The sequence below is a fragment of the Epargyreus clarus genome, unplaced genomic scaffold (genome assembly GCF_041222505.1).
Source record: "Epargyreus clarus isolate Ecla_fem2 unplaced genomic scaffold, WU_Ecla_fem_2.2 ptg000016l, whole genome shotgun sequence".
Taxonomy (NCBI): Eukaryota; Metazoa; Arthropoda; class Insecta; order Lepidoptera; family Hesperiidae; genus Epargyreus; species Epargyreus clarus.
In genome coordinates, this window is record NW_027332224.1 from 6,219,236 (window position 1) to 6,233,972 (window position 14,737).

Consider the following 14,737-nt stretch of genomic DNA (forward strand, 5'->3'; position numbering starts at 1 on the left):
CTATTAGGCCACAGGGACACAACGATGAGAGTCGAAATGTGGAATACATTGTGTGTAACTATTTTATGATATTGATTACATGTCATTTGTAAAAATAACATATTTTGCATGTAGATACTTTGACTTAAAATAATGAGAAATAGTTAATAGCCATGTTACCTCGCGTGAGTCACACTAAGGCCTAGCATAATATCGACTTTTGTTTTAAAAGAATCTTTTAGTTTTCCAGATATTTGCATTTATGTAAATTTTAACAAATTGCGCACCAAATATTGACGTACTGTCTTAGAAGTGAAATTAAATATACTTTGTAAAATTATATATATGCATATATAATTTATAATATATAATTATATATATGTTTATATAATTTTACATATACATTGGCGTGCAAAAGTTTCGGGCCACCCAGATTTTTTCATTTGATTGATAGATTTCAATTGAAAGAATCATTCCTCCATTCATTTATTGTTTGAAATATACGAACGAGTTAGAATATACTCAGAAACTTCTAATATTACTTAGATTCATAGAATATTTTATGTTAGTACACGTAAACTGACTTTCGTCGTTGTGCAAAAGTATCGGGCCACTACTCGCGGATGCTCTGTACTCCTAGTTGGTTTACTTTCTCATGGTCGCTGGTTTCAAAATAAGTTACATAAAGGAAAATTAGTTTTTTCTTGATGACTATGCCGAAACACACGAGTATTCAGATTCGTGAAATCGTAGTGAAGCTGTCTTCAGAAGGAAAATGTTCATGTTTTATTGCAGGGTCTTTATCTGTTGGTAAAAGTACTGTAAATTGTATTATTTCTAAATATAAAACAACTAATTGACTGTGTGATAAAAAACGGAGTGGTAGGCCGCGAAAAACTTCGAGTCGTGTCGATAAAATTATAAAAATGAAATGTGTTGTTGATCCGCGCAAAAGCGCAGCCGACGTTGCACAGGAATTGCGAAGTGAAGATGTAGCCGATGTTAGTCGGAGCACGGTGTCACGCCGTCTAAAGGTGGTTGGACTGGTTGGATGGGTTGGTCTCAAGAAACCACTAATTAGCAAAAATAATAAGAAGGCCGGGTTGGACTTCGCGAAAAAATATCAGCACTGGTCAGCATCAGATTGGCGAAAAGTGCTATAATCTGATGAATCTAAATTTCAATTGTTTGGAAGTGATGGTCGGAAGTATGCAAGACGTCCAACAGATACCAGAAATGCTATAAGGTATCAAACTCCTACAGTTAAACACGGTGGTGGGAACATCAAAGTTTGGGGAGCTTTTCTTGCTGATGTCGTTGGTCCGCAGGTAGAAATTCACGGCAATATGGACGCTGTAATGTATAATAATATTTTACTGGATCATATGCTTCCATTTGCAATGAAAAATTTGCCTCGTGGTTGGATTTTTCAACAAGATAACGATCCAAAACACACTTCGCATCTTGTGAAAAATTTTCTTCAGAGCCGAAAAGTCCGTCTTCTAGCCTGACTCCCGCAGTCCCCGGACTTAAATCCCATTAAACATTTGTGGCAAGACGTCAAGGTTCGCGTTGGAACGAAAAGTCACTCCAAAAAGACGGAATTGTGGAATTATTTGCGACAAGAGTGGGAAAAATTGCCAAAAGAACGAATCTCGCGGTTAATCGACTCAAAGCCTCGTCGGTGCATAGCAGTCATTGCTGGTAAGGGCATGGCAACTAAATATTGAGTTGACTGAACGAGTACAAGACTTTTAACCCCATTTCAACTTTATTATTTTTGATTTTTTCGACGAAGTAATATGTGGCCCAATATTTTTGCACAGTCATTAATAAAAAAATGTTGGAAAAAAAATATTCTAAAGTAATATCCATGAGTATAACGCATTATTTTCATATCTAAGCGTCATATCTAAGCGAATATCTGAGAAAATTGATCGTTAATATTTATTTCATTATCATATTTCTGGGCAATATGTACGGAAAATAGGGTGGCCCGAAACTTTTGCACGCCACTGTATATAGGTACTTATGTACAATTAAATACTAAAAATAACAAAAAGTTAAATACAAAAACAGGTCCCCATGCAACAAACTGGTATTTTTTGAACTGTTGAATCGTTATAGGTAGACAGTTAAAATGTTAACATTGTATGCACTTAAATGGCTGCTATAATAATAAACACAAGAAATTAAAAAAATGAAAATTTTGGTAGTACAGAACCCTCCGCGTGCGGTTCGACTTGCACTTGGTATATTATATTGGTTTTCTTTTTGTCAGAATAAAAAATTATAAATAAAATCTTTAATTAATTTATCTCATTGCAAGGAAGGGTTATATTTTACATTATAAAACTAATCCTAAAACAATACCTTTATTTCACAAGTATTGAATACAACGCAGTCTTCTGGACTCTTAAGGGATGAAGAAACCTTCGCAACATACCGAGTTTAAAGCACTCTACAACTAGCGTTACGTTATTGCGAAGGGTTCGCGCGAATTTCACGAGAGGGCGTTGTTTTCAAAATTTATCAAATGTATATATCTAATACACTTGTGAGATAATTTTGTATACACTCTGTAATATTTCTATATATTTCAAAAATTTAAATTATATATAATTATTATAATATTTTAATTATAAATATAATAAAATTTAATTACATACTTTTTTACTAAATTGAAATAACATAGAAAAAAATATATTTTCAATATATAAAAATGGCTTACTTGATATAATATTTATTAAAAAAATGCATCGTTAATGATGTTTCTTTTTCAACATTAAAAAAAAATACAAAAACGGGTGTCTGGTGGAAGTATAAACATGTGCAACTGCGTGTTCCCTGGTGGGATTCGAACCCACAGTCACCGGCACCAACAACCGGGCCTTTCCTATTAGGCCACAGGGACACAACGTAAACTGACGAAATGTTGCATATATTGTGAGTAAATATAAACTAATAAGGCGTAAAAATTGATTGTAATCAGTAAAAATAAAAAAAATTGCCGAGTGCGAGTTGCAATTGTGAACGGAAGGATTCGTATTACCAGTTTTTCATTTTTTTTTTTTTTAATTTGTTATCATAGTCAAATGAGCTTCTTCCTGAGGTATTCCCGGAGCGTTATGACATGGGGCTCTTGAAAAGATGTGCAAAAAGAGATCTCATACAAAGCCGGCGACGCATTGGCGAATCCTCTGGTGTTGCAATTGTCCATAGGCGGCGTTGACTACTTTCCATCAGGTAGCACGTCTGCTTAATCGTTAGGTTAAACAAAAATAAATAATAGTTAAAAAAAACTAAAAAATACGCTTTTATAAAAAATTCGACCAAAAAATGAAAAATAAATAATAATTTAAAAAAACTAAAAAAATACACTTTTTATAGAAAATCCAACTAAAAAATAGAAAATATTTTTTTTTAAATTTGAATTAAGAATAGTGTTGATAAGATAAAAATATTTTTTATTGTAAAAAAAGCGTAGGGTGCATGGTTGCAATAGTTATAAATATTTTATTGATAGATATTGAGTAGAAGGATTATCATTTTGATAATATCTTAAAAAGCACCCCACGCTTTTTTTACAATAAAAAATATTTTTATCTTATTTACACTGCTTTCTTTCATAATTTATACCATATCCCAGGTCCTCTATCTTGGATAAAAGTAATCACGGAAAAAGGATGATAGAGCATCTTTTAAAAACAGGCGCTGATGGCAATATCTGAGTAGTAGATATAGTCTGTGGCTTGTGTATAATCTATGGTGGCTTGTCAGTTTTAATTGGGAATTACACATGGTGTCAGGTGAAAAAACTGGTAAAAATGGACAATCAAGTGCCTAAATTACAAACGGGCGGCGATATTGCCGATAATTGGGCCCTATTTATTCAGCAATTTCAAATTTATTTAATTGCTAACGAGTTGGAAAATAAAACGGAAAAAGTAAAAGTGGCCATGCTCCTAAACGCTGCAGGTCCAGAAGCGCTGCGAATATACAATTCATTTAAATTAAACGACTCGGGGAAGCAGGTTACAACGACAGAAAGGACTTTCCAGAATGTCGTCGAACTTTTTGAAAAATATTTTGCGCCGCAGAAAAATATTGTATTCAGTCGTTACCAGTTCTTCAAAAGGGTGCAAGAAGATGGTGAATGTTTTGACTCATTTCAAACAAGCATTAAACTCTTAGCCTGTAAATGCGAGTTTGGAGAACAATTGAATTCGTTAATACGGGATCGCATTGTCATTGGAGTGAAAGACGTAGTGTTGCAGGAGAAATTGCTTGCCCTGGGGGATTTAAGTTTAGAAAAAGCAATACAGATTGGCAGAGCATTTGAACAAAATAAGAAAGAAAAAGAAATTATGCAAAGTGATAGCGTGAGTAATAGTCTTTTTCTTGTAAAAAATGACAAAGAAAAGAGACTTAAGAAAAGCAAATTTGAGTGTTATAAATGTGGCAAATTCCATGGTATTAATGAATGCCAAGCTTATGGAAAGACTTGTTATAAATGTGGAAAGCTCAATCATTTTAAAAACATGTGTGCTAAAAATAATGCAAGGAAATGGAAAGAAGACAGTAGAAATGTTCAGGAGGTAGAAACTAGCATGATGAGTGATAATGTAGATAGCTTGCGAATAGAACAGATCCAAATGAAAAATAAAAGAGAAGATTGGATACATGAGGTGTATATTGAAGAAATTGGGAATATTAAATTTAAACTTGATTCAGGAGCAGATATTAATGTGCTGCCCTATCATCTTTATCAGAAATTAAACCCAAGAAAAATAAGATTGAAGAAAAATAAACAGAAGGTTACTACTTATGGAGGTTTTGTCATCGTACCAGTCGGAGTAATTAGTATTAAATGCAAACCAATGGGAAGAAATGATACAATAATAGAATTTACAGTTGTAAAAGGTGACACAACACCAATTCTGGGTAGGGACACTTGTGTTCAGTTGTCTCTAATTAAAAGAGTTTACCAAGTTTCTAATAACTTAACAGAGGGTGGTAAGTTTTTAGAACAATATAAAGATGCTTTTACAGGTTTAGGCAAATTACCGTTTGAATATAAAATAAGATTGTCAGAAAAAGCAGTTCCTATTGTAAAACCAGTACGTAGGGTCCCTGAAATTTTAAAGCCTAGATTGAAAGAGACATTAAATAACTTAGAAGCTCAGGAAATTATATCTAAAGTAACAGAACCTACAGAGTGGGTTAATGATTTAATTATTGTTGAAAAACCAAATGGATCTTTACGTTTATGTTTATGTCCTTTAGAATTAAACAAGTATGTTATGAGAGAACATTTTAATATTCCTACAATAGAAGATTTAACTGCAAATCTCTCTGGCATGAAATATTTTACAGTTATTGATATGAAAGACGGGTTTCATCAAATAGTATTGGAGGATAGCTCTACTTTTTTGTGTACATTTAATACACCATTTGGTAGGTATAAATTTAATAGGTTACCTTTTGGCCTTTGTTCCAGCCCGGAAATATTCCAAAGAGAAAACACTAAAATATTTGGAGATATTAAAGGAGTCCAAGTTTACTATGATGACATAATTATAGCTACAAAAACCAAAGAGGAACATGATGTAGTTCTTAAAACGGTTATGGAACGTGCACTTAAATATGGTGTTAAGTTTAATCCTACTAAACTTCAATATAAAATTCCTAAAGTATGTTATTTAGGGTTTGTTTTTTCAGAATTAGGGATTCAAGCAGATAAAAAACAAGTTGATTCAATATTAAATGTGGATAAACCAGAAAACAAGAAATCTTTACAAAAGTTTCTAGGTATGATTACTTTCTTGCACAAATTTATTCCTAATCTATCTAATGTGGCTGCGCCACTGAGAAAGTTGCTTAAGAAAGATACTAAATGGAGCTGGAATATAGAACAACAAAATGCATTTAATCTATTAAAAAAATTAGTAAGTGAAGCTCCAACACTCAGTTATTTTGATTTAAATAAAGAAATTATTGTTCAAACTGATGCTAGTAAAGACGGCTTAGGAGGGTGTTTAATGCAGGAAGGTAGACCTATTGCTTTTGTCTCAAGAAGTTTGTCATCTGCTGAACAAAATTATAGTATGGTAGAAAAAGAACTGTTAGGGGTCTGTTTTGCTATTTCTAAATTTCATCAGTTTATTTATGGGCATAAATTTAAAGTACAGACAGATCATAAGCCATTAGTGCACATTATTATTAAAGAAATTCATAAATCAACTAATAGGATTCAACGTATGTTACTTAAATTACTGAAATATACATTTACAATTGAATATGTTCCAGGGAAATTTATGTTTATATCAGATTATTTGTCAAGAAATTATTTGAAAGATAAAATATATGATGATCCAGACATGTCGGATATTGTTCATACTATTACATTAGAAGAGTACTTGCCAATAAGTAAAGTTAAACTAAGAATGTTTCAAGATGAAACCACAAAAGATGCTATGTTATCAAAAGTTCTTAACTTTGTTAGTAAAGGTTGGAAAAATTATTGTAAAACAGATCATGAACTGCATCAGTTTTATAAAATAAAAGACCAGTTGTTAATAAAAGATAATATAATATTTTATAATGACAAAGTAGTTGTACCCAGGAGTATGTATACTGACATGCTTAAACAAATTCATGGTAATGCTCATTTAGGAATTGATAAATGTAAAAAACGTGCGAGAAATTTACTATATTGGCCTAAAATGTCAACAATGATTGAGATGTATGTTAAATCATGTAAACTTTGTGAAAAATATCAATCCAGTAACCGTAAGGAAACTATTATACAACATAAAATACCTGAATTGCCTTATATGAAACTAGGAATGGATATTGCTGAGTATGGTGGAAAATCTTACTTAATTGTAGTAGATTATTTTTCAAAATGGTTTGACATAATTGCTATTGAGAACAAGTCAGTTGAGATAATAATAACAAAGTTAAAACAATTATTTTCTGTTCATGGAATTCCTAGTCAAATAGTATGCGATAATAGTCCGTTTAATTGTGTTTTATTGGTTAAATTTTGTAAAGAGAGAAATATTGATTTAATTCATTCATCTCCATATTATCCCAAGTCTAATGGATTAGCAGAAAAAGCGGTGGGAATAGCAAAGCATATGATAAAAAAATGTGATTCAGAACAGGAATTGTATGAAGCCTTGCTTGAATATAGAGTATCACCAGTTGCGGGAACTGATTATTCACCATCAGAAATGTTGATGGGACGTTTATTAAGATCAAAATTACCTGCAGTAAAAAAGCAGCTACAGCCTAAAGTAATTATTTGTGATGCGTTTAAACAGCAAATGAATAGGAATAATAAAGTAAAAAAGTATTATAATGTAAATGCTTCTTTTAAAAGAGACTTTAAAAAAGGGGATAAGATTGTTGTAAGAAATCCAATTAATAAAACTTGGGAGCCAGGTGTGATTATAGATAAAACTGACAATCCTAGGTCATACAGAGTTGTCAGTAGTAAAGGTAAAATTTTAATTAGAAATTCTCTGCATATAAAACATTCTAAGTCTGATTCACATTGTGTAGATTTTAGTTCTATTCCAGATGTGTCTGATGTTATAAGAGAAACTGTAGAAATAAATAGAAATATTGTAAGACCAGAAGAATGTAATGATGATAATGTTACTGAAGAATTGCCAGATGCTCGATCACCATTGCAACATTCATTTTCATCGTTACATAATTCTAAGTCACCAGGTTTCAAAAATGAAAATAACATTAGTACTTCCAAATATGGAAGAGTCATAAGAAAACCGTCATACTTAGTTGATTATTGTGATTAAATTTATTCATGTTAACACGTTAGCTGCGGAACGCGGCTTAAAACACCTCGTCCATGTCTGGTCGTTATAGCGGTAAGAAAAAACTTGAACTTCTCTGTGGTGCGAGAGGCATAACTTCCGTCTGGTTCAGTGTAGGAGAGTGATAACTATATGTTTGTGATGTACTACTGATTCCTAGTTCTATGGTACACCAAACTCATGTCGGGTTTGTTAGACCTCGTGCCGCACTGAACAAATAATAATGCTAACACAGTGCGGAACGAGGTTGCGAACGCCTCGTTTGCCCACGCACCTCGTACCGCACGCCACGCTAGCTTCACGTTGTTAGTGTTGTGCAATGCAGTCGACGAAGTAGGACCGCTGTCTTTGTGTTGAAAATTATCATGTCGAAACGTTGCCGAAAAAAGTTGATCATGGAGGAAGATGAAGAAAAACCGGTTGAAAAATCTGAGCCAAAATCAGAATACAGGAAGATATTTCAAAAACACGTAAGTCACAAATATACTCTGTCTAGGTGAAAGTCCAGTAGTGAGACTTGGCAGGCTAGGCGTATATCCGTATAGTAAGAAATTACATTATAGATAATTACGTTTCCTGTTATGGTTCAAACAAAAGTTAAGTAGCTACATTATTGATATAGGAAACGTAGGCAAAATCGTTACCGAGTATTCCGATTACTCTTTACCCTAATCTACTCGCTCCTACTTTTCAGAATCCACTGCAAAGAAAGCACATCATCTCGATAAGGGTCCAAAGAAGAAGAGATGTGTCGGATGCTACGAAAAACTCCGCACATTCTTGACATGTCGTGAGGCAGACAAAAAAACCAAAAACAAATCTCACGGAATGCACTGTTTGCAAAAAACCATATTGTCTGACATGTTTCAATGAAAAACATACATAACTTTTCCCCTTTTTTGTATTCATTATGTCCATAACGTTGATAAATAAAAACAATAAAATAGAATCGATATTTATTTTCCCATCACTAAATTATATGGAAACCTGCCATTTTTCAGTGCGGTCCGAGATGCATTAGATCCCACATTTTATTTTACCCATAGAATCTAAACTAACTAATTTGACCAAGGGCGGCGGCAGATCTAGGTTAATCAACTCATTGTTAATAATAATCAAGACAAAAGCCGTCCATTTTGTCTTATTTGGCGCCAAAAAAAGGATTTTAGTCTCCTTCGGGCGGTGGGATTTAATACGCCTCGTGCCGCTACAATGTCGGGTATAGGACGAGGTTTAAAACAACTCGTAACGCAGTAATGGAAAGTACAGAAAAATCTGTGCCGCTGGGAACGTGTTAAAGAGGGAGATGAGTAGTAGATATAGTCTGTGGCTTGTGTATAATCTATGGTGGCTTGTCAGTTTTAATTGGGAATTACACAATATCTACTCAAGAGAAAAACGGTCAACTGCTTTACATCTAGCCATTTCAAAAGGACGTCGTCCAACCATCGATTTAATATTACAGCATGATGATGTTAATATCAAAAATAATTCTAGAATTTCTTCTCTTTGTGTTGCTGGTGCCTGCAGAGATTTTAAAACTGTTAGTAGTTTAATTAATTTTACAGCTCGAGTTAATAATATAAGTTGTGACTATGACGATGAGCTGAAATCATATATGCCTTTACATTTGGCAGCAAGAAATGGGAACAATGAAATAGTGGAAATCTTGTTAAAGGAAGGTGCAGATGTTGAAGTGCTGAATGAATAAGGATGATGAGACACCGCTTCATGATGCTATTAACAACGGACGCGTCGAAGTTGAGGTCAGGTCAGGTCAGGTCAGGTCAGGTCAGGTCAGGTCAGGTCAAGGTCAGATCAGGTCAGGTCAAGGTCAGGTCAGGTCAGGTCAGGTCAGGTTAGGTTAGGTGATCGGCGCGCCTGGTAGATTCCTTTATTGGTCTTAACGCAGACCTTCCGGGTCTCAGGAAAACAAAAATCGCTGATCCTGATTATCCTAGTAAGGATAACGGGTCAGAATGTTTAAAATATTGAATTGTTATCGGTCCTTAATAAGTATGCCAAATTTCAAGTTAATCCGACGTTTTGAAGGGGGTTAAAATCATGTTCAAAGATTCCGTTACATACTAACATACCAACATACATACGTCTGAAGCTAATAAAAGCGTATTAAAAAGAAGCCATAAGAAAATACAACGCTTCAAACTTTTATATACCGGTTCATTAGATAATCCAAAAAAAACGCCAAAAAAAACTGTTTTGAATAACCCGTCTTTATCTATGACCATGAGGATTGCATTGCGGATTGACGCGCAAAGGCTTCCGGGTTCGATCCCGAGCCAGATATCCATGAAATGATTAATATTTATTCAATAATATTGAGTTTTATTACATTGAAATTTTCACTACATATTATAAAACAAAGTTGCTTCCCGCTGCCGGTCCCTATGTTTGCTTAGATCTTTAAAACTACACAACGGAATTTGATGCGGTTTTTTTAATGGACAGAGTGATTCAACAGGAAGGTTTGTATGTATAATATAAGTATAACATACTAAAAAAAACACTGATGATTTTACAGATTTTGTAAATAAACACATTTTTTGGACTTACATTACGAACGCTGTCTGAACCCTACCAGATAAATTAAAATAATGTTCTACAGTATTGTACACCTTGAAAATATCTACAAATGAGTCTGCGATGGCATGTGTCTATCTTTGTGGCGTACTCCAGAATAACTGTGTTTATGATTTAAAAAGAAGACAAAAATTAAGTTCATTTCAAAAAGGGTTTTAATAGATACCAAATATTAAACCTTATCAAAAAAAATTGTTTCAAAAAAATCAAGCGTTTAATGTAGATAAAATTTGATCTTTATAGCATGTAAATTGGACCTATAGTTTAGAAGATCATACGAGTATAACATTTTGCGGGATGAATATATGGAGGCACGCGCTATCAATACAGGTGATTTTCGTTCGGTTTAATTATCAAAGTACGAAACGAGGATGCTGTATACCTGGAAAGTGGTCACTGCCGCCTGTCAGGATAGTAATCAAAGACGCGTAACCACTTCTGAGTAGATACAGAATTGGAAATTAGATTTTTTGTATGTCGAAACAAGATAAGTCCATGAATCGAAAAAATGTTTTCTCTCCTTATCGAGCTCTAATACCTTTATTGCTTGTTCTTCACCTTGTAAAAATGTCATCTTGTGAATTTCTTGCGAAATTGAAGGGATGGAAGCAGCCTCCCGTAGCTGTCGACGTAACACGTTAGGTGGCGTTTACTGTTTTATAAAATGTACTGTGCAAATATTTTTTCGAGGATTAAAAAATAAAGTATAAAAAAAAAACAAAAACGAATCTGTCTGGTGGATTTATGTAGGAGTTTTGTGTACCCTGGTGGGATTCGAACCCACATTCTCCGGGACCAACAACCGGGCCTTTCCTATTAGGCCACAGGGACACAACGTAATGTTTCGAAAAGTGGCATATATTGTGTAACTTTGTTATAGTTTTTATTCTTATTTTTAACTTCTACAAATTAGTTGCAAAGGCGTCATTAGCAAATGATCGAAGGGGCCGGCAGATATGGAATAGGGGTAGTATTTCTTCCAGGGCTTTAACTACCCCTTCTGACCCCCCTATCCCCCTTTTGGCTACACACTTTATTAGTTGTGCTTTAAAATTATCATTTTTATTTATCAAAATGTCTGATGAGAGATATATTAAAATTTCATATTTACGATGCAAATATGTTAAAACGCCATCTTGCGGATTTTTAGCGAAATCGAAGGGATGGAAGCAAGCTTCCGTAGCTGTCAACATTATACTTAAGGGATGAAGACAGCTTCCCGTAGCTGTCAACATTTTACTTAAGAGATGAAGACAGGCTCCCGTAGCTGTCGACGTAATACGCTAGGTGGCGGTTACTGTTTAAAAAAAATACTATTTAGTGCAAGTTTTAAAATTGGAACCTATTACGAAAAAATATTTAAAAAGTTTATTAATAAACTCTTTATAAATTATTATATTGAAAAAATATTTTCTGTATACTTACAAAATTCTAAGAACTTATAATTATTTTAGGTTTCAAAATAAATAATTGTAACAAGTAATTAATTTAAAAAATCAAAAACCCGACTGCACCAAAAAGGCTGAAGTAGAATTTCCAAAAGCAGTGAAATAGGCATTTCACTATTTTCGGTCATTATTTTACCTCGTTAGAGGTAGAATTTCATTATTTTTATCCAACAAGCCTAATACAAAATTTCATAGTGTTTGCTTCAAAATTGACGATTGTTCAAATGAACTTTTAACCCTTATTTTACCCTCTACGGGTTTGATTTTTCGGAGAGGGATAAATAAGTGCGTCCTTGTTCCTATCCAGAAAGCCAAATACAATATTTTATAGTAGTTGCTTCAAAATTAAAGGATTTCAAAAAAAACTGTTTTCCCCTATTTTACCCTCTTAAGGGAAGAATTTCCAAAAGGCCTTTCTTAGTACTTATTCACGCTATATAGTGAACCTATGTGCAAAATTTCAGAACTGTAAGGTCCTTGGTTTAGGCTATACGTTGATTTCTGAAAAATGAAAAAGGCATTTACTTAGTCAGTCAGTCAGTCACCTTGCTGTTTTATATATAAACAAATATGTTTTTTTAATCTCCGTTTAATGTCCTTTCATTTGATACCCTACTCAATAGGTTCGGTTAACTTTTTTTTTAAATGTGTTACTATTTCGCGCCAAAAATCCGCCATTCTGATTTTTTTTTAGTAATATCTATCTAAGGACACTCGGGTCATTGAGATAAATATAATGACACCTTAAGTGTTGAAATTCATCCAGCCGTTTGTTAGATCGGATCAAATAAAGAAAGACAAACATACAAGATACGCTCGAAAAACATAACCCTTCCTTGGCAGTCGGGTAATAATTTGCAAAAAATTCAAGCATTATATATACAAAACAAATAATAGAAAAACAAAAACGAAACCGTCTGGTGAATTTCTACTTATTAGCCAAGTGTGCCCTGGTGGGACTCGAACCCACAGTCTCCGGCACCAACAACCGGGCCTTTCCTATTAGGCCACAGGGACACAACGTAATTTGACGAAATGTGGCATATATTGTGAGTAAATATGAACTAATAAGGCATGATAAATTGATTGTACTTAATCAGTAAAAAAATAGCCGAGTGCGAGGTGAAATCGTGCACGGAAGGATTCGTATCACCAAATTTTCATTTATTTTTTAATTTTAAAATTGGTTATCATAGTGTTATAAGCTTCCTCCTGAGGTATTCCCGGAGCGCTATGACATGGGGCTCTTCAAAAAGGTGCAAAAATCGGATCTCATGTGGATGATTTGAAGCAGGCGATGCATTGGCGAATCCTCTGGTGTTGCAAATGTCCATGAGCGGCGTTGACTACTTTCCATCAGAGAGCACGTATGCTTAATCGTTAGGGTAAACAATAAAACAAGCCATAAGCAAATACAATGGTTCAAATCTTTCTATACCGGTTCATTAGATAATCCAAAAAAACGCCAAAAAAAACTGTTTTGAATAACCCGTCTTTATCTATGAGCATGAGGATTGCATTGCGGATTGACGCGCAAAGGCTTCCGGGTTCGATCCCGAGCCAGATATCCATGAAATGATTAATATTTATTCAATAAGTTTTATTACATTTATTCATTAAGTTGAGTTTTATTACATTGAAATCTTCACTACATATTATAAAACAAAGTTGCTTCCCGCTGCCTGTCCCTATGTTTGCTTAGATCTTTAAAACTACACAACGGAATTTGATGCGGTTTTTTTAATAGACAGAGTGATTTAACAGGGAGGTTTTTATGTATAATACATATAAGTATAACATACTAAAAAAACATTGATAATTTTACAGACTTCGTATATAAACACATTTTTTGAGCTTACATTACGAACGCTGCCTGAACCCTACCAGATAAATTAAAATAGTGTTCTACAGTATTGTACACCTTGAAAATATTTGTTGCGTACTCCACAATAACTGTGTTTATGATTTAAAATGAAGACAAAAATTAAGTTCATTTTAAAAGGGTTTTAATAGATACCAAATATTAAACCTTATTAAAATAAATTGTTTAAAAAAAATCTAGCGTTTAATATAGATAAAATTTGATCTTTATAGCATGTAAATTGGACTTATAGTTTAAAAGATCATACGAGTATAACATTTTGCGGGATGAATATATGGAGGCACGCGCTATCAATACAGGTGATTTTCGTTCGGTTTAATTATCAAAGTACGAAACGAGGATGCAGTATACCTGGAAAGTGGTCACTGCCGCCTGTCAGGATAGTAATCAAAGACGCGTAACTACTTCTGAGTAGATACAGAATTGGAAATTAGAATTTTTGTATGTCGAACCAAGATAAGTCCATGAATCGAAAAAATGTTTTCTCTCCTTATCGAGCTCTAATACCTTTATTGCTTGTTCTTCACCTTGTAAAAATGCCATCTTGTGAATTTCTTGCGAAATTGAAGGGATGGAAGCAGCCTCCCGTAGCTGTCGACGTAACACGTTAGGTGGCGTTTACTGTTTTATAAAATGTACTAATTTAGGGCTGGTTTCAAAATGTATATATGTGCAAATATTTTTTTGAGCATTAAAAAATAAAGTATGAAAAAAAAACAAAAACGAAACTGTCTGGCGGACTTATGAAGGATTTTGTGTACCCTGGTGGGATTCGAACCCACAGTCTCCGGCACCAACAACCGTGCCTTTCCTATTAGGCCACAGGGACACAACGTAAATCGACGAAATGTGGCATATATAGTGCAGTTTCGTACTATATTTTATTATTTTTTTAAACTACTGAAAATGAATTGCAAAGGCGTCGTTAGCAAATGATCGAGGGGGAGACAGATATGGAATAGTGGTTGTATTTCATTTTTTTA

The 14,737-nt window shown here is 33.8% G+C and overlaps 1 protein-coding gene across 1 annotated transcript; it reads left to right on the forward strand.

Moving 5' to 3' along the window:
- Window positions 1–3,736: 3,736 nt before the first annotated feature.
- Window positions 3,737–7,814, forward strand: LOC140748613 (uncharacterized). Its single transcript, XM_073081455.1, has 2 exons — window positions 3,737–4,995; window positions 5,480–7,814. Exons 1-2 carry the CDS (start codon window positions 3,807–3,809, stop codon window positions 5,554–5,556), a joined length of 1,266 nt encoding a protein of 421 aa, XP_072937556.1. The 5' UTR covers window positions 3,737–3,806; the 3' UTR covers window positions 5,557–7,814.
- The last annotated feature ends 6,923 nt before the right edge of the window (window positions 7,815–14,737 follow it).